Genomic DNA, 27,955 nt, shown 5'->3' with positions numbered 1-27,955 from the left:
GGGAGGCTCCACAGGGCCTGTGTCCAGAGACTGGCCGCACTCCACAGTCAGCGTGATTTTATTTCTAGAAAAGGTGGCAAGCTCGGGGCTGCACGGTGGCCAGCGCACACAGGAGCGTGCAGGGCACCACCACACGGGTGCCCCCACGCCCCCGGGGCCAGGAGGTGGGTGTCCAGGGGGCTCCGTGTTGGAGGAGAGCCCAGGAGGCAGCGGGGGTGCAGCCAGACCGAGGGGGCCGCAGCCCCCGTGCAGCCCCCGCCCAGCCCCCCGCCCGCCCGCAGGCTCCAGGGAGGGAGGAGAGGGGCCGGGAGAGGCGGGTGCGGCCGCGGCTTCAGAAGCCCTTGTCGATGCTGAGGCTGCGGCGGGTGACGTGCTCCAGCTCCCCGGACACGTAGTCGGCCATGCTGATGCGGTAATGCGCCAGCATCTTCAGCATGAGCCGCAGGTTCAGCCACCACTGCTCCCGGGGCATGCGGTGCCTGCGGCGGGGCGGGGGCAGGGCTCAGGGGCAGCCCCCTGGGGACCCCGCCCTGGAGTGCAGCCTGGCGGTGGCGGTGGCAGCGGGCCCGTCCCTCCCGCGCCTGCCCCCAGGACAGGCTCGGCACAGGCCAGCTGGGTGAGGGAGGCACGGGGATGGCCCTGGGCGTGGGGACGGGGCAGCCTTGTGAGCTCAGGGCAGTCCACCCCTCTCTTCAGGGGCACTCACTCAAAGTCCGTGTCCTTCTTGAGCTCGGTGACGGGGCTGAAGGCCACCGCCTTCTTCTGCAGGCCGATGACGCAGGCCGAATCGGGGGCGTTGGCAAACACACGCCCTGTGGACACAGACTCTCGTTGGCAGCCCTGAACCCCGGGCCCTGGCAGAGGGCGAGGTCAGGCCCAGGGCCACCACCCCACCCCGCCCCGCCACGCACCATTGCGGTAGACCGCCCGCAGCTTCTCCGACATCCAGAGCATGGCCTTCACCCCGAGCTTGGTCCCATAGTTCCGGTCAAAGGGGGTCGGAGCCCCGCCCTGGAAACGCCACGGGTGAGGTGGCAGGTGCGTGCTGCCAGGAGCCCAGCAGTCTGGCCCCACTGCGACCTCAGCTGAGCCCTCCCGGGCAGCATCTGACAGCCCATCCCTTCCCACCCCGTATTTCCAGTCTGTCCCCTCCTCCTCCACCCCAGTCCGGCCTGAGAACCGTCTCCAGAGGCTGGCCTCTGTGGGCCCCCGCATCCGGCAGGCGCGGCCCAGCACCGGTGAGCACGTACTCCCCCAGAGCGGAGCCCTCCGGCTGGGAAACCACACAGCTCGGGCTCCCTGCAGGCCCACCAGGAGGCCAAGAAGGGAGGGGACCGGGCCTGTCCCTTCCTAGTGCTGAGGACTCAGCAGGACGGGAGTCTCGCCCTCCTCACCTGCACTGAGGAGTGATGAGCATGGGGCGGCGGTGCCCCGCGACCGCGTGCCCCATGAGGCCGTGCACAGGAAGGGGCCCTCATCCTGCCACCTCCTCCCGGACCCCTCAGCCCAGCTAGAGATGGAAGCAGAGGCCAGAACCCACGCTGCCCACCCCGGACCTGCTGCAGGTGGCCCAGGACGTTGGTGCGACAGTCAAACACGCCCTTCCCCTCGGAGGAGTACAGGTTATACAGGAACTCCGTGGTGTAGTGTTCGTGGCACTTCTCGTTTCTGCAAGGAGGGACCAGGCCTGGGTTAAGTGGCAGCCGGCTGGGCTCTCGTCCTGGACACGGAGCCCCCGCCGGGCCAGGCCACAGACCGGTCCTGGAGGAGGGCATGGCGCCCCTGGTGAAAGCCCAGCCCCATCCGCCCCTGGCGAGGCCCGTCAGGCCTGGCTCCGCCCAGCTGCCCCACAGCCCGGTCCCGAAGCCCCAGCGTGGCTCAGGCAGAGCCCCTCCCGCTGGCCCAGGCTCGCCTGGCGGCCTCACCGGAGCACGAGGCCCCTCTGGATCTCCGTCTTCATCTTCTCTGTCATGTGCTCCACGTTGGCCTGAGGGCGCGGGGGACATGCAGTGTGAGCCGCAGTCAGCCGGCTGTGTGGGCAGGAAACCCCCAGACTGACCCACCCTGGAGCCCATGTGACCCGGGGGCCGCGGGGAAGCCTGCAGGCTGCAGCTCGTGGCAGGGCCCCATTGACGGCGCAGGAGGCCATGGTGGCCACAACACAGACACGGAGTGGGGGGACCGCGTGGGCCCCAGGCCGGCTCCTGTGTGTGCCCCGCTGGGGGGGTCTGCAGTGGGAGACGGGCTGGGGGCTCAGCTCACTTTTAAGTCTTGGATATTGAAAGGGTCCTCAAAGACGTAGGCGGCGTCGGCGCCCACCGCGATGCCGGTCACCGTGGCCAGGTAGCCGCAGTAGCCCCCCATGGTCTCCACAATGAACACACGGCGCTTAGTCCCCGAGGCCGACTGCTTGATGCGGTCACAGCTCTGGGGGACGGGGGCAGTCAGGGCCTTCCCTGGGCCACAGGGGGCCACTGCAGCCCGGGGACCCAGGACTCTCCCCGGAGCAGACAGTGGAGGGGCAGAGGCCAGGACAGCCCCGTGCCCCGCCGTGCCCAGGGGGTCACGGTCCTCCCTGTGTGCTCCGCACAGAGCCCTCTGACTCAGGGTCTTCCCCCGGGGCCACTGTGTGCCCGCGGGACAGCAGGGTGTCTCCAGCACCTGGTGGGTGCAGGCCAGGGATGGGGCTAAGAGGCTCTGAGGTCAGGCCAGGGAAACACTGGGCCTTCATTTTCTCATCTGTCACCGGGCAAGCGACACTCCGGCTGCCGCAGGGTCACGGGAACAGGGGACCGGGTGACATGAAGTCCACATTCTGCAGATGCCAACAATGATGTGACACAGGATAGTTCTAACCCAAAAGGTTCAGAGTTTGAAAAGAAATTATAGCATTAAAGACTTGAGAAAAGAGAAATGAGACCAGCAGGTTACTGGGGTCTGAGCCATAAGGTTAAACCCCAAGTAAGAGACAACCGGCAAGTGGAGGAAACTGCTCCACTGTTTGCCGAAGGATCAATGCCCTACATATGTAAACAGCACTCACAGACAACAAACTCACCGGGAGAAAAACGGGCAAAAACAGGAAAAGGTGATTTTCCATAAAACCCTCAAATTGGCAATAAAGAAAAAAGTTCAACTTCACCAGGAATTCGAGCTGTAAACTACACACAGCATCGTTCTTCCCGTCGAGACAAAGAAAACAGGGCCGTGCTGGTGCCCAGGAGGGTCAGGGGCAGTTTCAGAGGAGCCTCGGGCGGCCCACAGCCAGTGAGATGGGAGGGGTGGGGCTGTACGATCATGGGGTCTCCGGGTCAGCAGATTGGGGGGGGTCTCCCGAAGTCTCATTTGTCCTACTCGTATTTTCTCCTTTCTCTAGCATCACGCAGAGGCTGCTAGGTTCAGCTCCTGAGGCCCCCACTCACAGAGGTGCTGACCCCTTGGGGGCAGTGGGCTCACGTGGGGTCACAGGCGGGGTGGGAGAGCCATGGGGAGGCCCCCAATGAGCCCCACACGGGCACCCACCCTTCCATGTCCCAGCCGGGGGCCTGGGCTCTCCCGTGTCCACGTGTGGCTGTTCGCTGGGCAGAACCGTGGCCTGCCGTCCACACGGGCATTAGCCCCGCTGCGTCGGTTCCGGCCCAGACAGCCCAGGTCCTCACGCCACGGTGACCCCAGAGCCACAGCCCTGCCTGCCACCCACAAGGCCTCACCCCCCGCGGCAGCCCCTCGGGGAGCTCGCCACTGTGCCCCTTGCTCCCAGGGCCGCCCCAGGCCCGCCCATGTCCTACCCAAGTGCGGCAGCGGGGCCTGGCGTCCTACCTCCATGGCGGCGTTGACGGCGGTGTCGGAACCCAGGCTATAGTCGGTGCCCGGGACGTTGTTGCTGATGGTGGCGGGGATGACGCACATGACAATGCACAGCTCCTCGTAGCGCCCGCGCGCCTCCACCAGCTGCAGCACCCCCTCGTAGGCCTGGGGGTGCACGGGCGGGCAGGGGCTCAGGGCTGCCCGCCACACTGGGCTGGGACCCGGAGGAGGCAGGACCAGGAGGAGCGGGCTCCCAGGCCAGGCGCCCTCGGCCCTCCTCCCCTGCTGACCCGCCATGTGCCTGGGGTGGGGTGCCGGGACCCACCTGCTCCCGCCCCCGGGCCGTGACCAGGTGGACCCCGCCCAGCTAGCTGTGCCGCCGTCAGCCAGGGAGGCCGGACTCCAAGGACAGGAAGGAGGCCCACCCTGCTGTGACCCCATCCACTGGGGCAGGCGGCAGGGGGCTGCCCCCCGCACCGGGAAAGGGCAAGAACGAGCAGGTGTCATTTACGGGGGCTGACCGAGCACCAGTGTCACCCCAGGGGTGGACGGAGATGCTCAGAACGCCGCCACAAGCTGCACCAGGGACCCCACCTCACAGGAAGGGGACAGGCCAGAGCAGCGAGGGAACACACAAGGCAGCCATGGGACTCGCCGCCCCAGGCTGCCCACCCCCACCAGGAGGCGTGGCGCCTCACCTGCCTCTCCCCTCCATCCCCCTGCGGCCCCCCCACCAGCACCCAGTTGCCGGCATCATTAAACTCTGTGAAGCTACACTGAACCCCGTGGCCCCCATGCGTCCGGCTGGCCCGTGGACTTCCCTGCACACGGGGTTTCCAGCAGAGCAGACACTCCGGAGTCCTCGCCCCGCCCTGGTCCCCTGCAGGGCCCTCACCTCAAAGCCACCGATGACCAGCAGGGCGTGGATATTGTGGGTACGGATGTTTCCCACGATTTTCTCCATGTAGCTCTTGGGCAGCGTCCTGCAGTGGGCACAGACCGGATGAACGCAGGCAGAACGCCAGGCCGCAAGGACCTGCGTCCACACGGCAGCCGACGCGGGGACAGCGGGCCCTGGACGGGGTGTGATTCCCTTCAGAGGTGGTGGCAGAGGCTCAGTGCCAGCGGACATGTGGGGCCAGCAGTGGGACGGGGAGGCCTGAGCACCGGCGAGGGGTGGGGTGGGGTGCTCTCCTCCTGCCCGCCCGGAAGCCCACTTCCTGCCCGAGACGATGCTCTCCGCTGGCATGGGGCCACCCGGGCAGCTTTCCTCTGCACAGGTGACCTCAGCGAGCTCCCAGCCACAAAGGGGCAGGCAGGAGGTCTGCAGCCCGCTCTGGGCAGGCCACCAGCCAGAAGCGGGGACCCAGTCCAGGGCCGTGGGGTGGGTGTCCCCTTGTAGCTCCCACCCCTCCTGAGCCTGCTCTCTGGGTTTCCCACCCCAGCTGCCCACGGTGGCCAGCAAGCCAGGGCGCTCGGCCAGCAGCTCACCTCTTGGTCCCCAGCATGGAGCCGCCGCGGCCAAGCCAGCCAGCCACGTCATGCCAACTAACTTCTTGTACCTGTGGGGGCGGGAGGAGGGTGCAGCCTCAGGGGGACAGGCCAGGGGCACTCACCCATTCTTCCTCAGGTGACAGCCCTGTGCTCAGTGCGAGTACATCCGAGAGGGGATAGAGGCTGTGCCGGGCGCTGACCAGTGCACTGTAGATGCCACGGGGGCTGGCCCCTCTCCTGAGGGCCTGTTATCTGCCTTCTTTGTGGACCTGACCTGGGCCATCGCCTGGGACCTCATACCGTGAGCCCCTGGTCCTTGTTCGCTGTGAGCAAGCTGGGGGTGGGTCACACCACGACACACACGCGCCACCACGGCAGGCGCCGGGCCACGTCCCCGCTGCCGGCACAGCCGCACCTACCTGACCCTTGGCCAGGCCTTCGAAGCCATCGTGCACGACATACACTGTGTGGCCCTGGGAGATGCCGGACCGCACCGCCGAGCGCACCGCCGCGTTCATGCCAGCCGCCGGGGCCCCCACGTTCAGGATGGCCAGGGAGAAGTTGGTCTTCAGAGAAGACAAAGGGGACAGGAAGGTGAGCACGGGGCCAGGGAGCAACCAGCGGACCCAGACGGGAGTCAGTGAGCGCGCAGCTTCCGGAACCGGGCCCAGGGTCTCGAGGCTGCCTGCACTGTCCCGCGAGTGGACTCCCCTAGGAACGACATATGTCAGCCCTACAACTTCCACGAGTGTGTGGCCAAGACCCAGAGGAGCCATGGAGCAAGCTCGGCTCATGACCTGCCAGGGCCTTGGCCAAAGGCGTCAGCAGGACTTTGGTGGCCCTCAGCCAAGCGCGGCTTGGCGGTGCGGGTGCAGCCAGAGTCAGCGCCTGTCTGGAAGCGTCCAGCAATCACCCCGCACTCCGGGCTCAGGGCAGCCGGAGCCCCAAGTGCCTGGTGAGCAGCACAGATGCACAGCGAAGGGGCCACGGATGTCGCGGAAGCTCTCTAGGAGCCACGTTAATAAAGTGCAAGGAAGCTGGTGACAGTAGTTTTAGTAGTAGGTTTGGTTTAACGTGACAAACCAAAATATCACCTCAACCTCAGATCAGCATGAGAAACTCCCCATGGGCTCTCAGACCCGCTTTCCAGACCGTGTCCCCAGAGCCCAGCATGTGCTGGGCAGCTGCATCCCGAGTGCTCCGTGACATGTGGCCGGCCAGCAGCTCTGCCAGGCAGCGTGGCTCTAGCGGGTCTGGGAACACAGCCCTGCCGCCCCAGACGCGGTCACACCGCAGCGGTTCCAGGAGGGGAGAGCACTCTGCCGGACTGGGGGTGCGGCCCATCCCTGACTAGCTCCTGGGACCAATGGCGGCCAGGACCCCACTGTCCGGGACGGTCTCAGTGGGACCCTTCCCTTGGCCCCAGGGTTTCAGAAACAAGTCCTGCTATCATCCTTATTTTGAAAAAAGCCCCTTTCACGAGGCTTTCAGCTACTTTAGAACATTTCATAAGAGCTCAATCTGCTCTGTCCTGACTTAAACCTGTGGGCCTGACTCAATTTCCTTCAGCTGTTGGCTCAGCAAGCGGCCAAGGTCCCCCCCGGGCCCAGACGCCGGCTGTTTGGGCGGGCTGGTCAAGCGACAGCCATGCCTCTCAGCTCACAGCTCAGACCCCAGACAGACAGAGGGTCCCCGGGCTCCCTGGGCCAGCTCCGAGCTCCCTGCTTCCTGGGCGCACCCTGACCCCGCAGGTGGGCAGCCCCCGGCAGCGGGGGCGGGCTCGAGGCGGTGACGGTGAGTGACCGAGGGTCCCGCGGCTCACACCACCTCACCTTCTCTTTGGAGACCTTCTGGTGTGCAAGCAGCTTGTAAATGTTCCAGTTGTTCTCAAAGCTCCTGCAAAGGAAGCCGGTCATGCATCATGCAGCCCACAGCCCACGGCCACACGCTCAGCACAGCCCATGGCCTGCCGCTCAGCCACGGAGAAGCTGGGCACGGGCGCCGCCCGCCACCCCACTCTGTGGCTACAATCGCTGGCTGGGCACCGTCGCCGGGTGGCAGAACAGCCCTGCAGAACGCGGGGCCCACTCGCCCCCTCAGCAAAAGCGAGTGCCCCACACCCAGCCTGTGCCGGGTCGGTGGCCCGGAGGGCGCAGGAGGCAGGGCTAGGGAAGTCACAGCTGCAGGTCCAGTCCCCCAGCGCCGGCGCCGCCAGGCCAGGCCTGCTCCCACTGCTTCCTTCTGACGACCCCACCGGACGGCCTCTCCGCTCCGCCCTGCACGGCAGCTCCTGCCCACAGCCCGCCAGCTTCCCAGTCGCAGGGACCGCTGAGCCCCCGTTCCTGCTGTTCCACTCCATGCTGCTTGGCCACACACTCAGCAGGAAGGGTCTCAGGAGACGTGCACCTCCACATCTCCAGGCACAGCCGTGTGCGAGCCACGCGGGAGTCTGCCGTGGGCCCGCCGAACACACCGCCGCTCCGGCTCCAGGCCCTGCGAGGCCCTCACCTGCCGCGGAGCTGGATGGCCTCGTCGAACCTCTTCTCATCCATGGCCTTCTGCACCTCCTTTGTCTAAACGAAACAAGAAACCCAGACTGCAGGAGGCCTGGTGCACACTCACAGCGGCCGCCCGACCCATAGCCTCCGACACCCCGAGGCCACGACAGGAGGTGGCCGCAGGTAACAGGAGCAGCAGGACCCAGGGAGACAGGGTGGGAGGGACTTGTGCAGCAGGCCCACTGGGTGGGGCCCCGAGAGGCCCTGGAGGGACAGGTGGGCCTGTGGGGAACGGGACCCAGCAGCGCAGAGCAGGGCTGCCTCTCTTGGGAGCCCCACCTGGCCCCCTGGGGCAGGGCAGAACTTACCACCTGCACACACTCCATGAGGGGCAGCCGCACGGACTGGTTCCCCGAGAGGCTGACCACGCAGGCCTGCGTGTCCGGTGTGGCCTCCAGCAGCGCCATGACCGCCTCCATGCCCATCTTGCTGCTCTGAGCGGGGAGAGGGGCAGGCCGGCGGTCTCAAGCAGGTGTAGCCCCTCCCTGAGCCACGAGCGCATGACCCTTCTCGGCTCTGGGGCCACACTGAGCCGGCCCCCACGCCATGCACCCAACGTCCCTTCACCCTCAGCTTTCAAAGGCCCCGCCCCCAACACACACACACTGGTCAAAGCTTCTAGAACAGGTGGCACCAGAAAGGACATCATATGACCACCACTCACAAGAGCACTGCCGGGGGCTCGGACAGCCCTGGGAGGCAGGCTCGTCCCCCCCACAGTCACAGCCTGACAGCAGCAGGTGGAAGCCGGAGCCTGTTTCCAGGGCTCTTTCCGGTATAACAAGGCTTCTCGCTTGGGCCTCCATGTTATGGAGATGGGCTGAGGAGCCAGGCTAGCCAGAACACGTAGGAACGGCCCTCCTTGGGGACAAATCACACAGGCAGACCCCGGCACAGCCAACGGGAACAGACAATGCACGAGAAAGCAAGGCCCATGGTCACAGTGGCCTGCCCAGTGAGCAAGGCGGGCACCACCCTGCCTCAGCTGCACCCGCGGACAGTGCTCCTGGGCTCCGAGGCTGTCTGCGCCTTGCGAGGGGAGGCACCGACTGCTCGGGTCTGCGTCAGGAACACCCGGGGAAGCAAGCTCCCGTGCTCTCAGGAGCACGGCACAGACAGCTCGTTGGGGAGATCCGGGGTCCCTGAGCTCAGGCTCCGCGCCTGCGGTGCCGCCCGCCGTGTGCAGGAGTGGCCCTGTGGGCACGGGGCTCGGGACCAGCACAGAATGCTGCCGCCCTGCCCATCCTCGGTCTCCGACCCAGGCGTCTCGCGCCGTCCACCAGCTTCTACAGACTGGCAGCCCAGCCTGCTGTCCTGCAGGGAGGGGAGACTGAGAGCCGTCCCCGCACACCTCTGCTCCCAGGCTCGGTGGAAGGCCAGTGCTTGGCCCTCAGGAGGCTCTCCTGAGCGCACCCCTGCAGCCTCACCTGCAGATGAGGGGGCAGAAAGCACCCAGCCGGGTGGACCAGTGTCCCTGCTGCTCCGTGTGGGACTGGGGGGGGACACCACCTGGGGGCCTCCTGGGGAAGGCAGGTGCAGCTCGCCGCAGGCCCCAGGCCCAGCGCGACCAGCCCTCCTGGGTGGGCACTTTACCCCCCCTGGGGCCTTTCCGGACCCCCAGACCCTGTCTCCACTGGTGGCACAGGATTCCCACTTGGCAGAAGACCAGGTGGGACCCAGCAGTGATGAGGACGGTGATGGCGCTGAGGCCACACTCCAGGCCTCTGCACCCCCAGCGCCTCCCCAGGCCCTAAGAGCTGCGGAACCGGACTCAGAACCAACCGACGTCAGACCCTAGAAGGGCTGAGCCGTGCACCTTGCCCTCTGTGCAGCCCCCCCTTTCCTAGAGACCTGCCGAAAGCCATTGCCGGGGGGCTGGGAGCCGAGGTTGCTGAGGCAGCGGGGATGGGTGCCATCGAGACACAGGACCCCCGCCCCGCGTTTCCCACCACGCAGAGAAATGGGCCACGCGTCGGTCTCCTCTGTGAGAGCGACAGCGGCGAGGAAATGCCCACCACACTCACCCCCAAGCCCAGGGCCACACCCAGGGCCAGGGCCAGGCCCCACCTACCAGGATGCGGTCGAACGCCGAAGGGGTCCCTCCCCTCTGCACGTGGCCCAGCACAGTCACACGTGTGTCGAAACCCAGCCTCTGGACAACCAGCTGCTCGTCGGGAGAGAGTCGGGGGGCCCGTGGGTTCAGTGCCCACCCCACGGGCCCCCCACCCTGGTCCTCGCCCCTCCCCATCCTCAGGGATGCTGGGGTGTCAGCTCCCCCGGGGTCCCTGCAGAGCCAGCTCAGGATTCAGGCCCACAGTGAGTGTGGACGTGTGCAGCCGTGTGAGTGAGTGTGGACGTGCACGGCCGTGTGAGTGAGTGTGGACGTGCACGGCCGTGTGAGTGAGTGTGGGCATCCCTGCAGCCTGGGGTCCTGGCTGCCGCCGCTTGTCATGGTTTAACCCATCGGGTCAGGCTTCGCCAGGCCTATGACTCTGGGCCCTCGGTGCAGACTCAGTGGACGGGCTGGCTCCTGACTAGGGACACACAGGCTGGACAGCCTAAGAAAGGGTACAGAGGCTCCCGGGGCTGTGCCCTATCAGGAGGCCAGGGGCCCAGGGCCCTGGGGTGGAGCACAGCAAGTGGGTGGAGGTCACAGGAAGAAGGACTCCCCACAGAGTCAGTTATTCGGCTGTGAGTCCGGCACTGGGTGGGGGTCACTGTCACCAAGGGGACAGCAGGGGCGGGGCCCTGTCACAACGATGTTGGTGGGGCCTGGACTCGGCCTTGGGGATGGGGGGTGGGCCTGCCCTGCAGGGAACATATTCTGAACAAAGACTAGAACCCGGGGGGGTTGGTGGCTCCCAACAGACGTGGGGGCCCAGCCCACTCGGGGAGTCCCCCGGCATGCCCACCCCACATCTGGCTATCATCGGGAACGAGGAAGCAGGCTCCAGGAGCCTGCTGTCCATGGGCCCCAGCAAGAGCACTTGCGGACTGGAGATAAAGGGGTGTCCGCCCCCACCGAGGCCCCACCCATCCCATGTGACCCAACCCCCTCCCCAAAACTCACATCCTTCACATAGCGGGAGGAGATGGGCTTCCCGTTGCGGTCAATGGCGCCCTCGGCGATGATGATGATGTTGAGTCGGGACCCCCTGCTCCGAGTCTAGGTTAGAGACCGCAGGGCTCAGCCGCCAGCCTGCGGTCGCCTGCCCCCGATGCTGCAATCCACACACGTCCCGGGGTCCACGCCAAGGGGCCCACCGTCCACACGAACAGGGGTGAGGGGTGGACTGAGAGGAGGGGCCCCTGCTGCCCCTCCTGTGGGTGGGGAGGGGCTGGAGGAGGGCTGGCGAGTGGGGTGCGGCAGGGGAGCGGGCACCGGCAGATGGCGCGGCGGGGATTTGGTGCAGGTGCTCCCGTGAAAGCAGTCACGGCAGGAGGCCACGTGGCGCTGCGGCCTCCCCAGGACTCAGGCTGCCGGCAGGGACGGAGGGGCAGAGGGGCCCTCGACGTAGCTATCCGAGCCCACCCTGCCAGCGACTAACCTGGGACCCTGAGGTCACCTCCGAGCCTCAGTTTCCTTATCCTTAGAATGGGGTGACCTCACAGTGCTGGCCCCCAGCCAGGGCTTCCTGGATGCCCCGCACCCCTGGAGTGAGACCCCCTCTCCTCCCCAGGCCATGAGGGTCGAAGGTGGCGCCGAAGGGACCACCTGCACCAGCCCTGGATAGGACTAATCATCGCAAACCCAAAGCTCTCTGGGGAAAGCCCTTTCCAGTCATTTATTTATTCAAAAATATTCAAACTATTCACTCTGGCCCACAAGCCGTGTTTGCCCCGCAGCATCCAAAGAGCCTCAGAGAGAAAGAGGGCCAGAGCAGCTCCTGTGAGCCCCAGTGCAGTGGGAGGGCAAGGTGGAAGTGGAGGGCTGCCTGAAGGAGGGGACACTGCTGCAGATGATCTGAGACAGGGCTGCAAATGGAGAAGAGCCGGGGGGGGGGGTGCAGAGAGTGGGTAACCTCTGCACCTCACAGGTGAGGAATCTGAGGCTCAGGGAAGCTGAGGGAGCGTCCAAGGGTCTCACACAGAGCAGGAAAGACCCTGAGTGCAGGCCACTTCCAGAAAGGCCCGGCCCCAGGTTCGCAGCGAGTGAGCCAAGGCCAAGATCAGCCAGGGACCACGCTACCAAGCCCCGCTCCACATGGTCAAGGCCACGGGGCCCCCGCTGAAGGAAAGGACTCCACCCAAGGACAGAACATGGCCTCTGGCCAGCCCTGCCCGCTGGGCTCCACGTGGCCCTGCCCTTGGCCTCGCTGGCCTGGGCACAGATGCAGTGCAAGGGGCGGGCAGGCGCATGGGCAGCGGATGGACTGATGCTGCCACCACCCCATGGGGACAGGGACACTGAGCGCCAGCCCCAAGCCCACCCACCTGTCCCCGAGAGGCCTGAGGGCCTGGGCACTGACGCCCCAGGGCTTCGGAACTGAAGAAAGCGCCAAGCCTCTGGACAGCCTCAGTGCTTACCCTGGGGGCGCAGCCCCAGCCTGAGTGTAAACTTTGGGGCTCAATCTCAGGGACCCCCACCTTAAATCCAGACCACAGCCTCTTGATCTGAAGGCCCCCTCCCGACCTCAGGGCCCTCTTGTCCACCTCTGAGCCCCGGCCTGGCCGGGGGGCCAACCTGTGCTGGCTGGGGCATCTTGGGGGTCCCCAGCACAGTGTCTGCCTGGTCTGCATCAACACCCCGACTCCACCCTGAGGGGCCCAGAGTTGCATCCCAGGCACTCCGCTCATCCCCCAGACAAGGCCTCAGCCCCCAGCTGCCTCTCCATCCTCTCCTGCCTCCACGGCCCGCTGGGGGCCTCATCTTCTGGGGCCACTGCCCCGTGTCCCATCCACCCATCTTCAAGGGACACCTCCGTTGGCTCAGGCTCAGTGGCCTCGGCCCCCGGGAAGCCAGCATGACCATGACCCACTGCCCGCTCCCCACGTCAGCACTGACCACGAGGAGCTGAGCCCAGGGCACCGTCCCGAGCATCGGCCCCCTCTGCCTCCTCTGCCCAAGGATGCGCCCTGGGGGACACCGGCCCCGTGCGTCCGAGCGGCTCGCGCCAGGGACCCCCGCAAGAAGGCCGTCTGCACTCACCTCCCCCAGCCGCTCGCACATGAAGTTCTCCCAGCCATCCTCGGGGGGCGCCTCAGGGATGAACAGCCAGTCGGCCCCTGAGGCCAGGGCGGACACCAGCGCCAGGTACCTGGAAAAGCAGGAGGGTCAGGGGCTACAGTGGGCGGTGGGGTGCAGCCCTGCACCACGATCCAAACCTGGCTCATGTGAGGTACAGCTCTGAGCCACATCCAGCCCCAAAACCAGGCCTCGCCACACCCCGAACTCTCAATTCTACAGCATGAGGTCAGCATCTGCTACGTTCCAGGCTCCGTGGAGGGGCCACACCCCCACGGCTACGCCCCAACAGCCCCTCCCCCACTGACCAGGGCAGCCCCCCTTACCCGCAGTGCCGTCCCATCACCTCCAGCACAAAGGTCCTCTGGTGGCTGTGGACACGGAACGGGGAGGAAGGCGTCAGTGCTGCACCCCGGGGAGCTGTCTGCACGGCCCGGCCCGGCCTAGCACAAGCAGCCTCGGGGCATGGGAGCAGGGCCACGCTGCCCACGGCCCCAGCCCTGCCATGGAAATGCCCTGGCGACCCAACAGACTCAGGAGCAGCCGAGGGACAGACAGCCCATCCCACTCCCAGGGCGGCCGGGTCTCTGCACGAAAGGCCACCCCCCCCCCCGGGTTCACCCCCAGCCTTTGGGCCGGTTTCCACGGATCTGCTCCCACGGCTGAGGGCCACTCACCTTGCCTGGGTCTGGCGGTCCCTGGCCAGGAGTCTGAGCGACTCCTGAGGGGTGCACCCCTACCCCGGGGCCGGCGGGCAGCCTAACAAAGACCGCATACAAAGCTAGGGTCCCTGCCAACCCCGCGCAGCAGCGGCCTCAGCCCTGGGAGCCGCTTGCCTGGTCGGGGGGGGGCTCACAGCCTCGCTCACCTCTGGGCAGTGGTGGTGATGGCGTCAATGACCTCCATGATGCGGTGCAGGGCCGAGTCCGTGCCGATGGTCATGTCAGTGCCGCAGAAGTCATTGTCGATGGAGCCCACCAGCCCCGCGATGCTCAGATGCGAGTACGTCTGTGCCGTGCTCTCCGAGATCTTGCCTGGGAGAGGAGGCAGCCCTGAGGCCCCGTCGGCCGGCCATGCTCCCTTGGCCCCCAGCCCCCAGGTATGGGGCCCCAGCAGGTCCCAGGCTCAGTCCCCAGGTCCTACAGCAGGGGTGGGGCGGCTCACCCGCAGAGGCTGAGCCCCAGAGACTCCCGGGGAGCCTGGGAGAGTGCACCTCTCCTCTCCAGGTCCAAGAGGTCAGTTTCCAACTGGCAACACTGGGACTCCGCATTTTCAATGTGACAAGGTCCTTAACCCATGTCCGGGAATCAATTACAGATAGGACGTGTCCACGCGGTGCAGGATGTCACCCGGGAACTGCTGTCCACCATCAGGAGCACGGAGCTGCCTGGGGGTCCCTGACGCTGTGTCCCCAGAGGCCTTGGGCTCAAACACCAACGTCCTCACTACTAGCCACACCCGCCTAGCGCTCCGGGAGACGGCCAGGGATGCCCTGACCTTGGGCTGGGCCAGGCCCACTCCTCCCCGCCAGCGGCCAGACGCATCCCACATCCTCAGGTCCCCACGACCTCATCCTGCCTGTTCCCGCCGGGCCCCCGACCCACCTGCCCCCACCAGCTCCTCCAGCAGGCTGCCCCACTCGCTACGGAAGATGTTGGCGCCCGTGAGGCTGCCGTCCCCGCCGATGACGCACAGGTTGGTGATGCCACGCTGTACGAGGTTGTAGGCCGCTGCCAGGCGTCCCTCCCGAGTGGTGAAGGCCTTGCAGCGCGCGCTGCCGATGACGGTGCCACCCTGCACGGACGAGACGGGAGCCTTGGTGTACGCGGGGGCACCAGGGGGACCCCGGGACCAGCGGACCTCGCAGACCCGAGAGAGAGAAAGGAGTCCAGGGGCTTCTCTGGATGCCTGGGAGGTGTCCCCACCTCTTGGGGTCCTCCTTGCACTTACAACGAGGAAAAGAATGCCCTCGTGTCAGGCTCAGGAAGTTCAAACAAGGTGCTGCAGAGAGAAGGCTCCGGAACCTGCCATGTGCGTGCACACGTACACGCACGCACACGCACGCACATACCCGTGTGTGTGCACACATACACACCCACGTGCACACGCACGCACGCACACAGGCCAGCCGCCAGCGCAGGCGGCTCCCTGAGCCGCCAGAGAAGCATGCCTTCAGCAGCTCGGCCCCGGCCAGCTTGGGTCTGGGGCTCCCTGAGAACGCGGCCCACGGCACACACCCGCAAGCCCACTGTGCTCCGGCCAGACCTGGACAGCACAGTGCTGTGTCCCGCCACGCTGCTCGTGAGACCTGCTAGGCCGGGCCCCGGGCCCCAGACTTAGTGGGCCTGGCGCAGCGGCACCACCCTGGAGGCCGGGACCAAATCCTCCCTCCTCTGCCCCCCACAGCGCCTCCAGGGCCGGGGAGGGGGGACGGCAGGGGGCCTCGCGGTGGCCCTCAGGAAAATGCTCAGCTCTCCTCCCCGGGCCCCTCCTGCCCCTCTGTCCCCTCCTCCTCCTCCTGCCTCCATGCTCGGGCTCCCCACTCCTCCCCAAACGCCAGCTCTTTCTGGGTCGCTGCACCTGCCTACCTTCCATGCTGCCTCACGGCCCAGCTTAGGACGTGGCCCAAAGCCCCTTCGCCAGGGCCACTCGCTCAGAACAGAGAGGCCACCACCATCCTCAGACACAGGGGTAGAGCAGAGCAAATGGCCAGATCGGGGTCTGCAGCCTGAGGGACGCCTCCCTAGACCCCCTGGGGTGGAGGACAAGGTAGTGACCAGGTCACAGCCCCACTCCAGGACACGGTGGGGAGGGTCTAGTGAAGCCCACGAAGGAGGGTCATCCATGTCCCAGTGGACTGACCAGAACAGGGACAGCAAAGTGGCCCTATCCCACAGGCGCCTGGGGGAGCGGGGTCCATCAGGAACGCCTGCCCTGGGCAGGAGGAGGGGGCAGCACCCACAGGGTCGGCCGTGCCTGGGCACCCCCCACTGCTCTCGCTGACCCATCGGGGGCTTACAGTGATGACCGGCCACTTGAACAAACAGGGCATCAGCTGGTGGCCGGGATAAACAGGTGACAAGTGCCCACACGACCCGGCGCTGGGGGAAGGCGAGGTTCCAAGACCCCGTCTCCTAAGAAGCCCGGCCGAGCAAGGTGCTCCGCCCCTGCCCCCTGCAAGCTGGAGAAAGACACCAGCTTGCCGGCTGCCTCAGTCACTGGAAAGCACAGCGTGATGACCGAGGGGAAACCAGGCGGAGGGAGGGTGGGAGAGGCCACTCGGAGGCCGTGGCACACCTTTCCGAAAGGGTCTCGTCCTCCCTACCCATCCTGACGACTGAAGACTGAGAGTGACCTCGTAGCAGAGACATCCTGGAGCCATCGTGTCCCCATGACCCGGAGCAGCCCATGGCCGGGTCAGCCTGGAGCCCGCCCGCTGTGGGACGGTGTTTGTGTGTATTTCTGTGTGTGTGTGTGCATGTGTGCATACACACGCTCACAGGCACGAAGGGCCGCCCCACCGCGGGCCTTACCAGCTGGATGATGTTGGAGACACTGAGCCAATTGGCCTGCTTGATGTTCTCGCCTCCTTCCACGAGACCCTCATAGCCCTGAAACCAGAGGGGGACAGGCGTGAGCCAGGCGCCCACAGCACTGTCGGCTGCGAGCAGGGCACTTGGACATTCTGCCCAAACCCCATCTGGCTGGAAGCCCGCCCGAGGGTCCCGACCGCCGAGGCTCACCCACGCCCAGGGCCTTGGGTGACAGAGCTGGGCTTGGCCAGCGGTCACGGGCTATCAGAGGGAGAGGCCCAGGGCCCCCCACTGGCCCTTTCAGATGACCTTCTGCAGGGCTTGGGACCCTATTTACTACAGAGCTTGCATATGGCAGAGCTCGCAGGCCCCTGCTTGATGAGTCCCCGAGGCACACGCGCCAGGTCGCTGAGACAGAAACACAACCAGCCCAGCGCCCAGCGCCCAGCGCCCAGCGGCCCTCGGCCCAGGAGGCTCCCGCCAAGGAAGCTGCTGTCCTGCCTCGTAAGGGTGCTGACCAGACGTGGAAAAGACGCCAGAGTGTCTGCTCTGTGTCTGGCCCAGCCCGGGGTCTGCGGGGCCCCACGCGGCCACATGCAGGGGTGCGTGGCCGCTGCTGTGCCACAGTCATCAGGCGGCCCCACCGGCTTGCGATCTGTCCACTGCTGATGGACGTTTGTGCAGTCTCCAGCTTGAAGCTTACAAATAATGCTGTTAAGAACACACAGTGTCCGAGCAGGGGCTCCACAGTCACTGAGTGTGTGAGCCGCTGACAGTGCCCCATGTGCTCATGGCCACCTCCCTGCCCACCGGCAACGTGGCTGGGATTTCTGGGCGCTCGCCTCCCACAGCGCTGGGCCATGCCAGTCTCCCTCCCGGGGGTGTGTCGGTCCCTGCAGGTGGTTCTAACTGGAATTTCCCTAAAACATAGGCCACCTGGATGGCCTCTGGAGGAGGCGGGTTCCAGCATTTTGCCCATTCTCCCACCATGTGGCCTACCCCTTTCTTAACTGTAGGGGTTCTTCATATAGTCTGGACACAAAGCATGTGCATTTATAAACAGTGAAAAGACATGGCACCACCGTGCAGAGGAGCAAGGCTGCCTCCTCCTTGCAGCCCTCCCAGCCCCGCCAGTGAAGCAGTGAATGAGCCACTGTCCTGCCTGGGGCGGGAGCCCGGCTTGGCTCTGGATATCTGCTCCCCCGCTCTGCCTCCGCCCCTTGGGTCAGTTCACCCTTGTTGTCCATCACCTGGGCCTGCAGAGTCCTGGGTGGCAAGGCCCTGGGGCAGGCAGGGCAAAGGCTCCCACTCCTGGCGGTGGAGGTGGGAGGGCAGGTGCCTACCCTGCCAGGAACTGGAACTAGATGAGGGTTCTCGGGGCTGCAGGGGGACCGGAGGGACCACCAGGCCGCTTTCTCCCGCTTAGGTCTGGTCGGGATCCTCTCCCCTCTCCCCTCCCCGCCTCCCTCAGGAATTTTCTGCTACTAGGACACAAGCCAGTCCCTCCCCCCAACCCAGGCACCAGAAAAAGCAAGAAAATGACCTGAAAACCCACAGCAGACACTGCCCAAAGCAAGCAGCTACAAACAGGCAGCTCTCCGTCTGCGGACGCCCAGGACTGGGCGCAGAGCCCAAGCACAGTGCCGGCCTGGCCCCTGCCCCACTGCCATCCATCATCCCCGGAGACCCGGCCGTGGCCGGTCAGCTCAGCTGGAGTAGAAGTCTGACAGGCACAGCCCTCCTTTCCTAGCCTTGGAAACTTCTAGAATGTCTTTGCATACTTCTACCCATGGTGTGTCCCCCTGCACCCCCCCAACCCTTCTCCCTCTCCAGCCCCTCACGCAGGCCCAGCCCTGCGGCAGCTCCCAGTGTCACCTCTGAGCGCAGAGGTCCGGTGCTGGCTCCCGGGCCGATTCTGCGTCAGCAGGCCCGCTTCCTGACCCTCCGGGTATCAGGACTGTGAAAAGTGCTTTCACTCACGATGTTGCAATAGCTCATGTGCCCTAACATCCCCGCTTAGCAGAAGAAACAGAGGTCACGGTCCCAGAGGTGAAGGACACAGCCGGCACACGTATGTAAGCTCAGGGAGCCCGGGCGGGACCCACCCCTCCCTGCCCATGGAACTAGCCAGTCCCTGGAGACTCTTCCCCTGTCCCCTAGAAGATTCTAGACCATTACCAGGTGTGGGCCCCACTTGTCCAGCTCCTGAGACTCTGCAAGCCTGCTGGGAGGGGGGCCTGCCCACCTGCTCACTGGTTCATCCAGTCACACATCCCCCGCAGCCAAGGGCCGGGTGCACACCGGCCTGAGCTGGGGCCAGGCTGACGGGACAGGGACAGCCTCAGGCAAGAGGAGCTGGGGAAGCAGACTGGACTTCGCTACAGACTGTCAGAAGTGAAAACAAAGTAACACAACAGCCAAAAACCCACATGGCAACATTGCACAAGTGTGTGTGAGCTGGTGTCCACGTGTGGGTGCGGGAACCCGCAGGCTGGAGGTCAGCCTCAATCTGAAACGGGGATGGGGTGGGGGGCAAGGCTAAGGGGGCAGCATTCAGCCAGAACAAGACAGCGAGAATGCCGTCGCCCCACTGTTATTGTGGGTACTTCGGACACCATCACCCCTGTGCGGCACGGTGCAGGAGGGCTGGGGTCCAAGGAGGACGGGGCTGGAAGGACAATGGGAGGGGATGAGGTCCTGGGCCTCCGAGGGCCACAGCTTCCCCCCCGTCCTGCACCTCAAGGGCCGTGGCCGGCCCCACAAGCACCCAGGGTGGGCTCCCCACCCGCACCCCAGAGCCGGGGCCCAGCCCCTCCCCGCCCATCACATCCTGACCGGCCTCCATGTCCCCATCCCTGCTGTCTGAACCATGAGCAGCGGTCAGGTGTCCGTCCTCCCTCCCCACCTCGCGGGCCCCGGCACACTGCCCACCTAGCCGCCATGTGGGGGGCCTGCGACCCCACCCCGTGCCTTACCTCGTAGATGAGGAAGACTTTGGCTCCCACATAAAGGCCCATGCGCGTCACAGCTCTGACAGCCGCATTCATACCTGCGAGGGGCGGGGCAACACCCATCAGTGGAGGCACACACGTGTTGGGACCCGGGACCCCCTGCAGCTCAGGGGGCACCGAGCCAGGAGTTCGAGGTCCAACCCCGGGGGACCGGTCAGGCACAGGGTGAACCAGCACAGGGCTGCTTCAGCTTCTGAGCATTCAGAAATAAGGTGCCCCTAGGGTTAAACCAGGAGCACCCACGCCCGGCCTGCGTTGGCCTGAGCCTGGGACCAGGCGTGTGCAAATGTTCCAGGCCCTTTACGGCCTCATCCGCTGCACGCTGCTCCCCGTGCAGCCCCGGCTGCTCAGCAGAGCCCCCACCCTGCCCCGCAGGGGACGAGAATGAGGAGCTGAGTGCTTGGCCCAAGATAGAAAAGGGGGGCCCACGGGGTGCGTGGGTGGCACAGCGGTCAAGCGTCTGCCTTCGGCTCAGGGCGTGATCCCGGCGTTATGGGATAGAGCCCCACATCAGGCTCTTCTGCTGTGAGCCTGCTTCTTCCTCTCCCACTCCCCCTGCTGTGTTCCCTCTCTCGCTGGCTGTCTCTATCTCTGTCAAATAAATAAAAATAAAATCTTTAAAAAAAAAAAAAAGAAAAGGGGGGCCCGCGGGGGCAGCACCTTCCAAACCCACCTCTCACCCTCTGCGGCCGACTCCCAGGCCACGACACCAGGGGCAGCTCAGGAAGCACACTGCGGACAGTGCCCTCTGGCCGAGGCCTGAGCCCCGTGCTCCCCCACCCTCAAGGGAGGGCGCTGTGGGACAGAAGACGGTGCCCCCCAGGGCCAGCAGCTACAGGGGGGAGTGGCAGCCTCAGGCAGCGCAGCTCGGGTGGGCTCCGGCACCTGCCCTCCAGCCCACACACGCCAACAGAAGCCACCAGACGCCAGCAGGTCGCCCAGCCCCAGGCCCTAGCAGCCACCCTGGAAAGACGAGCCCTCGCGGGGCAGGAGAAGGGGCAGTGTGCGGGAACGCTCCAAGCCTGGAGGAGCCTCAGCCCCCTTCTTCACGGCTGCTTCTGAGACTGCAGCCCACAGAGGGCAAAGGTGTCTGCTTGAGGTCCCCGCCCTGTCCTCGGGGACATGGCACACAGTAGGTGCTCATGAGACAGGCCTGAACCAAGCCCTCCAGGGCGGCCCCGTGAGAGACACGGCGTGCCAGCGGCCTGCACAGCGGTCCCCTGCTGCTGCTTTCTGACGGGAGGACCTTGCCCAGGGAGCGAGCCTCCAAGCAGCCAGACGGCAGAGCCGCCGCCAGGTCATGTACCCTGGTCAGTGGCCCCAGTGCCACCCGTGCTGGGTCCTATCTTCTGACGCTGGGTCTGGAGGGCCAGATCGCAGAGGTGCCCTACGTTTGTCTCCCCCAGAGGACCACCACCTGCTCCTCTTGCCTGCCTTCCTGGCAGGCCCGGCCTGGGAGCGCACACGCACATCCTGTGCTCTGTCGCAGGCTTACGGAGCCTTCTCCCTGGAAGGCTGACCGCACCCCCCTCACCCCCCCCCCCGCCCTCTGGTCTCCCTGAGCTGGGGGAGGAGGCAGGGCCTATCGGCTCCGGTGTCCCGCAGGAACGCATGGCCTCCGGGTCCCTCACCGCGCGTGTGCTGCACCTGGGGACCCCGACGGGAGGACTCTGGGCCTCTACCCTGGTGACACAAGTCTCCCAGGTCTGCAGGCTGGGAGGGCAGGGCCCAGGGGGACAGAGCAGGTCACAGACAACCAGGGCTGCACCGAGCACCTGAGCAGGGGCCCAGCAGACAGCGTCTCCATGCATGGGCTCAAAGCATGGGGCTCCCGGGAGAGCAGATGGTGCATGTGCCACTGTCCCCGCAGATGAGAAGCTGAGGTCCCACAGGGAGTGCAGGGGACCTGCTGGAGCCCCAATGGGGGAGGGCAGTGGCAGGATGGACCCCGACCCCTCCTTGTCCCCACCCAGCTGCCAAGGGTCCTGCTGCCGAGGTCCGATGCCAGGGGTTCCAGGGGCAGGCCCAGCAGACGTCGCGGGGACAGAGCACAGAGGCCAGCCGGGACCTGAGCTGGCCACTCGGGGCTTACACTCTCGACTTCAGCAAGAGAATCCCGTTGCTGGAGAAATCATAAATGTGTCGTGACCCCCAAAGGGGGAGAAGCGGGTTGCAGAGAATGAAGTTCAGGCAGGAGCCCAGAGGGCAGCGCACGCGCCAGCCGGACGCCCCAGGAGCCCAGCGCCCAGCCCACGGTGGGGGTGGGGAGGGAGATAAGATAGCAGCAAAGCCTCCCCCGCCCCCACCCCTGCACCCCCACCCCGCCCCCGGGCCCCAGCCAGCCCAGGCTTTCCACTCTCTCCTATCTTGGGGCAAGGCCACTCTGGACCACTGCAGACTCAAGGTCCAAGCCCCACCTCTGGCCCGGGAGGTGAGGACAGAGGGCACAGGTGGGGACTGGTGGAGTGGGAGGGCAGTAGCCAGGGACCCAGGCCCACCGTCCGACCAGAGGTCTGTCTGGTCGCCCCCAGCTGTGTGTGCCGCAGGGCAGGCCAGCCCCGGGGTAATGACCATCTCCCCAGCCCACAGCGGGCTTGTCAGGGGCCCCAGACAGCAGAGGGGCCCCAGGCTCATGCTACCCTCTTCAGACCATGTTGTGGGACAGCGTGAATTTCAGAACAGGGCTGTCCCAGCTGCCGTGGGGACAGCGAGGGCTGGCTTTCCCTATACAGCTCACTGTAAGCTGCTTCTTCAAAGAGCCTTTTCATTGTCCTTTAATCTGCTTTTCTTTCTCAAAATAAACCCTAGGCGGCAGCCACAAGCCCCAGGCCCTGGGCAGGGTCAGGAGAGCAGGCAGAAGAGGAGCTTCGGCCTCCCAGCTGCCCGACCACCCCAGCACCCCCGACCCCTGAGCTCTGACCCTCGACCCTCGACCCTGCAATGGGCCACGGAGACAGCAACCGAAGGGCTGTCTGAAGTCCACGCGGCTGTTCCTCACGTGACTTTTCCTCATCCGCTCCCAGAAAAACAAATGTGTGAGAAAGTGGTGGCCATGCAGTGACACTGGGCTCAGAGGAACCACTTTAATTGTAGGCTGGGAGCCCAGCTGGGACAACAGGCGGTGCGGGCGGGGGGCGAGCTCAGCACCGCCTGCAGAGCCTCAAGAGTGGGAGCCCGGGTGGGGACGGGGGGCAGGTCCCACCACTTCATGGTCTTCTGTTACTTTTGCACCAAGTCCACCCCCTGCTGCCTTCCCGTTGGGGGGGGAGGGGGAACGACAGGAAGGGTGAGGCTGCAGAGGCTGCTCTGCCCCCTCCCCTTTGTTCACTGAAGGGGAAACCACGGCCCAGGGAAGTGCTTGGGTCAAGTCAGCAAGCAGGTCATGACAGGTCGGCCCTCCGCTCCGTGAGGGGGTGGTTTTCGCGCATCCCAACAAATGCAGACTTAGCATCCGGGAGGAAACGCACCCCACAGCCCGGCACCCGCACCGGAGGGCACGTGTCATCGGGTCCCCGTGAGCTCAGCCTTTCTTCCGAAGGCAACGGGGCCCCCTAAACGGAGAACCCACCCTCGGGAGTCAGGGCGTGGAGGCAGAGCAGGCAAGAGGGCGAGCCAGCCCAGGGCCTGCAGGAATCACACACCAGGAAGGCTCTGCTTTCCCCCAGAATACCAGCTGGCCCCTGCATCTTCCTTCCAGCATCGGCCCTGAGCCCCGAGCTGGGAAGGTTGTGCAGTCACCCTCCGTGGCAGCTCCAAGGTTAGCCTGTCTCTACGTGAGAGAGAGGAGCTGAACTGCCAGGGGTCCTGGGAAGTGAAGACACTTGCAGAGAAAGGCGCGAGGCGGCGGGGCTCAGCCACATTCCAGCCACATCTAAGAAGCACAGCCCGTTCTGGGCGAGACTCCAGGGCCACGCTGGCCACGTGGAGACCCACAGCTCACACAGGTTTTGCTCTTACCTGGCCCACCTGTCTGCGCTGGCAGCACCCTGATGGCCAGACCCCTTCCTCCCTGACCCTTCAGCCACCGCCCTGACCCCCCATCCTCTGCCTGGTCTGCGCCAGGAGAGGGCAGGGTCATGCCACCCACACGGCTTTGCACCGTTCCTAAGTGCGCACTGCTTCACCCTCTCCAGCCCTTCAGGTGCTGCAGTCTCCTCTGTGCGCACGGGGGCGTGAGGTGGAGACAGCTGTGCCTGCAGGAGCTGGGGAGTCTGGGGATGTGCCTACCCTCGCCTACACCTGGCCTTCCCCATGGTCTGATCTGGGACGATGCCTCCCCAGGGCCACCTGCCAAGGCCGCTCCCCTTGCCCTGGGTGCTCCAGGGAGCTGCCACTGCCCAGCCAACACGAACAAGGGCTCTGGCCACCAGGGGCTGCGGACGTGCAGCAGGGCACGCTGCCCGCCGGCCACGCCAGGCCCAGAGGGCACGGCACAAATTGCAAGAGGGCCCCTGTGCAGGGGCAGCACGCGGACAGCAGCTCTTTCGGCCCTCCTGGGCTCGTGAAGGCCTCTTCCTCCTACCTCTTCCCTGCTTCTGAACGGGGAATGGGGAGTCGGGGGCCTGAGATGGAAGCAGAGATGTGTGTCTGCACTTCCTGACCTGGAAGGAGGCCAACCCCACCTGTCCCTGCAGCAGCCTGCTTCTGGTCTACTTGAGGTCGCTCCTGGGGCTCAGGGTACGCAGCATGGCTGCGCTGGCCACCCCAGGCCAGAGGCACTGGAGAGCAGCAGTCACGAAGAGACGAGGCTGCGGGGAGAGACACTGGCCCAGCTCTGCCAGGCCCCTGCTGCGGGAGCCCCCGGGGAGCAGGCCACCAGGAAGCTGGCTTCCCCTGTACAAAGGGGGTGAGAACAGGTCCAAGCGCAAGACAGTTCCCCAAGCCCCAACCAGCGCACCTCCCATCCAGCCCTCTTCCCCACCTAGGCCTCAAAACAGAAGGGCTGTTCTGGGTCCGTCTGCCACTCCCAGCCCTGCCGGCCCGGAGGGAGGACGGGACAGGGAAGGGGCGCAGCCTGAAGGCTGGGAGACGGTGGTTGGGGATGCACGACGGCCCCAGGTAGCTGTGTCTAAACCAGGAAGAGCAGGGCTCCCGGGCCTACGGAAAGGAACCTGCCCAGCCCCGGGCGACCTCCGTTCAGCGTGACCTCCAGGAAACGGGGTCCTGACATGTGCTGCCCGGAAAGGGGCGCGGGGAGCTCCGGGGCCGACCGGAGGGGCGAGGGCGCCGGTGTGACGCCGCCACGCGCGCGCGTCCCGCCACCGCGGCCGCGCAGACACACCCCCGGGCGGCCGGGGGCGGGGCACGGAGGCCGTGGCCGGCGGCACGTCCGCCGGCGGCTGGGGCGCGTCTGGCGGGGAGGGGGCGGGCACCGGCGCGGACAGGGGCCCGCATGCGGCCGGGGGAGCGGCACTGGGGGCGCAGGATGGAGCGCAGGGCCGGCCGGCCGCGAGCTCCCGGGTCGTGGCCGAGGGGGCGGGCGCGCCGGAGGGGCCCAGGGACAGGCAGATTTCCCCGTTCCTCCCCCCCCCGTCCCGCCGCCCAGCGATGGGCCCCGCGCCCCCGCCCACCTTGAGCATCCCCGCCGCTGGTCAGCACGCCGATGGCCTTGCCGGCCCCGGACATTCGCAGCTTCTCCAGGTCCACGGTGGCCATGGCGGCGCCGAGACGGGCCGCGCTCGCTCCCGCCGGGGCCGCGCACTGTCGCCGGGCCCGCCCCGCGCCGCTGTCCCCGCCCCGCGCCACGTGTGAGGTCACCGGTCGGGGGCGCGGGCAGGGGCGGGCAGTGCGGCCGCGAGGCGATTCCCGGCCCCGGTCCGATGACACGGGGCGGCATCCCCACCGCGAGGGAGTCTGCGACCTCGGTCCCACCGGGCCACGTTGTTTCAGTTCAGCAAACGCGGCGCAGTAATGGACAGCCCGTGCCAGCAGTGCAGGGGCTACTAAGCCCGACCTGCAGCCAAGCTCTCCAAGTGCGCTACAGACGGCCGCTCCCCTGCCGAGCCCCGCCAAGTATCTGCAGCTGTAGGCCCGCCTGTCTGTTTTAGCTTTGCTTTTCAAGAAGTTGGTTGCAGGAGCCCGAGTACCCCTCCCTCTTACTCAGCACCCAGAGAGGGCCGTCAGGTTTTAGCCAAGGGCCCACCGAGCGGGTGCGGCCGCCTGATGAAGATGCCGAGGGGGGTTAGAGCACAACCAGCCAGCCTCCACGTGTTCATTTAAACCAGCTTCAGGGAGTATGTGCTGGACCCTTGGAAAACTTGCACACCAACGTCACGTGGGGGGTGGGACCTGGATCCGGATAATGGCCTCTACCTTGCCTGGTCCATGGGTCAGTCAGGTGGAATGATGGAGCCCCTCTTGTGAGCCAGGACCCCAGAAGCAGGGACCAGCAGGGACAGCAGAACAGCCTGGCCCCCGCCCTCAGGGAGGCTGGTCCCCAGAATTCCTGTGAAACAAATCAAGGGCTCCCCAGAAAAGTGCCCATCCCGCAGGAGCCCGGACCCAGAACTGGCGACTGGGAAGGCCCAGACAGCCTCGAGGAGTCCCGGGATGCGGGTAACGTTCTGTCTCCCGAGCTGAGCGGAGACGCGGCCTGTTCGCTTTATGCAAAGTCAGCATGCTGATCGCCTGTGATTTGTGCAGGTTCTTTATATGTGTTATGTTCTGATAAAAGGTTTGCCTGAAAATATTCCATTGTTGGGGTGGGAGAAACGGGAGGTATTAGCCAAAGGGGGGCAGAGGTCTGTTCTGCAGGGTGAATGAGTACGCTCCACTGTCCTGCAGGGCACCCGCTCACGGTGCTGCAGTGAACCCTGAAAGCTCCGGCTGGGGTGCCTCATGGCGCAGTCGGCCGAGCAGCTGACTCTTGGTCTTAGCTCAGGTCATGATCTCAGGGTGGTGGGACTGAGCCCCACGTCAGGCGCCATGCTTAGCCTGGAATCTGCTTGGGATTCTCCCTCTCCCTCCCCTCTACCCCTCCCCCCCACCCCAGTGCATGCTTTCTCTCCAATAAACAAATAAAATCTTAAAAAAAAAAAAACTTATGCTAGGTCTTTTTATCATAAATAATGATGATAATAATGAATAAAGAGGGTAACTAACAACATTTAAAATTTTTTCCAAAAAAAACACCATTCCATTGTGTGGAATATTGGGAAAGAGTAGAGGTTTGGGATTGGCAGGGGGCGGGGGGCCGGGGGCCGGGAGCAGGGAGCGGTGTGAACACAGACCGTGCATCCTATTTAACCACAGAGAGTAAGGACGCAGCAAGTGCTGTGTCCAGGGTAGCGTGTGAACTAGACACCGGATGTTCCCTCGGGGGTAACCAATATGCCGGTGTCGTCGTTCACCATTTTCTTGCTTTTCTTCTAGTTTTACACATGTGTATGTGTGCCTGTGCGTGCGTGTGCTTAAAAACACATGGTTTAGCTGCAAGTGGCAAACACAAAGGTCACCGGGCAAGGAAAGGCCCCTGCTGCCACTGTTGGATTCGCAGAAACGGAATGCTCTCCGGGTCTCCCTGAGAGCGGGCATCGTGAGATGCTGTCGCCGTGTACCCCCAAATGTGGAGGCTTGTAAAGCAACACCCACTTACAATCTCATGGTTTCTGAGGGCTTAGAGAGTGGCTCTGCTGGGGGTTCCGGTGCAGGATCTCCCATGAGGGTGGCTGCATCATCTGTAGGCTCAACTGGGGCTCGGGGGCTGCTTCTGGGATAGCACCCACACGTGGCCGTGGCCGCTTCCGTGTCCTCAAACATGGTGCTGCCTTCCCCCAGAGAAAGCGATTGAAGGGCAAAGCCACAGTGCTTTCGATGACCTAACCTCAGGAGTCACACACGGCACTTCCAGCACGTTCCCTTCATTACAAACAAGTTGCCGAGTTCAGCCCATGCTCAAGGTGAGCGGTGTAACGCTCCCCCTCTGGAGGAAATGGATATCAAAGATTGTGTTGACGTGTTTTTACGCCACAGCCAGGCCCTCCCAGGGAGGCATGCGCAAGGCACGTCAGCAGGGCTGTGGTGTGGGCAAGGTCCTGGACGTTAGGCAGGCATATAATTGGAGAATGGACTGGTTTTCCTGCTGCCAAGCAGACTGAGGGCCCCCTCTGGCTCTCCGAAGCAGGTGAAGAGGTCCATAGGGCAAGGTCCAGAAGGGTCCGAAGTGCAGAAATGTTCTGTCCTCATGGAGTTAGAATTCGCCTCTGTCCCGGCAGGTGGGTGTTTCCGCCAACCCTGGAGCACTCCAAACCCCTGTGCTTAGGGTTTTTATGGGGGCTCCATCATGTTAGCACAATTGATTAAGCCGTCACCATTGGTAATTAACTCAATCCCTGCCCCTCGCCTCTCTCTAAGGTCGGGGTGGCTGAA

General features: G+C 65.2%; 1 protein-coding gene across 2 annotated transcripts; it reads right to left on the bottom strand.

The window, feature by feature from the left end:
- Positions 1 to 40: 40 nt before the first annotated feature.
- On the bottom strand, positions 41 to 25,307 carry PFKL (phosphofructokinase, liver type). 2 transcript variants are annotated; one of them, XM_045776355.2, is made up of 22 exons: positions 25,159 to 25,307; positions 19,553 to 19,626; positions 16,578 to 16,655; positions 14,649 to 14,838; positions 13,913 to 14,078; positions 13,371 to 13,415; positions 13,009 to 13,117; positions 10,930 to 11,025; positions 9,931 to 10,023; positions 8,168 to 8,293; positions 7,810 to 7,874; positions 7,134 to 7,197; positions 5,721 to 5,867; positions 5,299 to 5,369; positions 4,703 to 4,790; positions 3,820 to 3,972; positions 2,263 to 2,427; positions 1,926 to 1,987; positions 1,557 to 1,668; positions 912 to 1,011; positions 707 to 812; positions 41 to 479 (listed from the first exon to the last, which is right to left on the bottom strand). In XM_045776355.2, the coding sequence occupies exons 1-22, from the start codon at positions 25,241 to 25,243 to the stop codon at positions 332 to 334; spliced, it is 2,343 nt and encodes a 780-aa protein (XP_045632311.2). In that variant the 5' UTR covers positions 25,244 to 25,307; the 3' UTR covers positions 41 to 331. The 2 variants fall into 2 exon arrangements, with proteins under 2 accessions (XP_045632311.2, XP_045632312.2); XM_045776356.2 differs by lacking the exon at positions 19,553 to 19,626 and having other exon boundaries at positions 25,159 to 25,289.
- Positions 25,308 to 27,955: the final 2,648 nt, after the last annotated feature.

This window comes from Ursus americanus, chromosome 4 (assembly GCF_024610735.1).
Source record: "Ursus americanus isolate L20-20 chromosome 4, mUrsAme1.1.p, whole genome shotgun sequence".
Taxonomy (NCBI): Eukaryota; Metazoa; Chordata; class Mammalia; order Carnivora; family Ursidae; genus Ursus; species Ursus americanus.
The sequence above is the reverse complement of the archived record's forward strand: the minus strand, read 5'-3'. Positions and strand labels throughout refer to the sequence as shown.

What these genes read in the sequence shown, in the direction of transcription:
- PFKL (XM_045776355.2), bottom strand. Translation starts at nt 25,243, where the DNA reads ATGGCCACCGTGGACCTGGAGAAGCTGCGAATGTCCGGGGCCGGCAAG. An exon ending in TCAATATCCAAGACTTAAAA is followed by an intron (nt 1,988 to 2,262) that starts GTGAGCTGAGCC and finishes CCGCGCCCTCAG; the next exon opens with GCCAACGTGGAGCACATGAC. An exon ending in GCGGGCGGTCTACCGCAATG is followed by an intron (nt 813 to 911) that starts GTGCGTGGCGGG and finishes CTGTGTCCACAG; the next exon opens with GGCGTGTGTTTGCCAACGCC.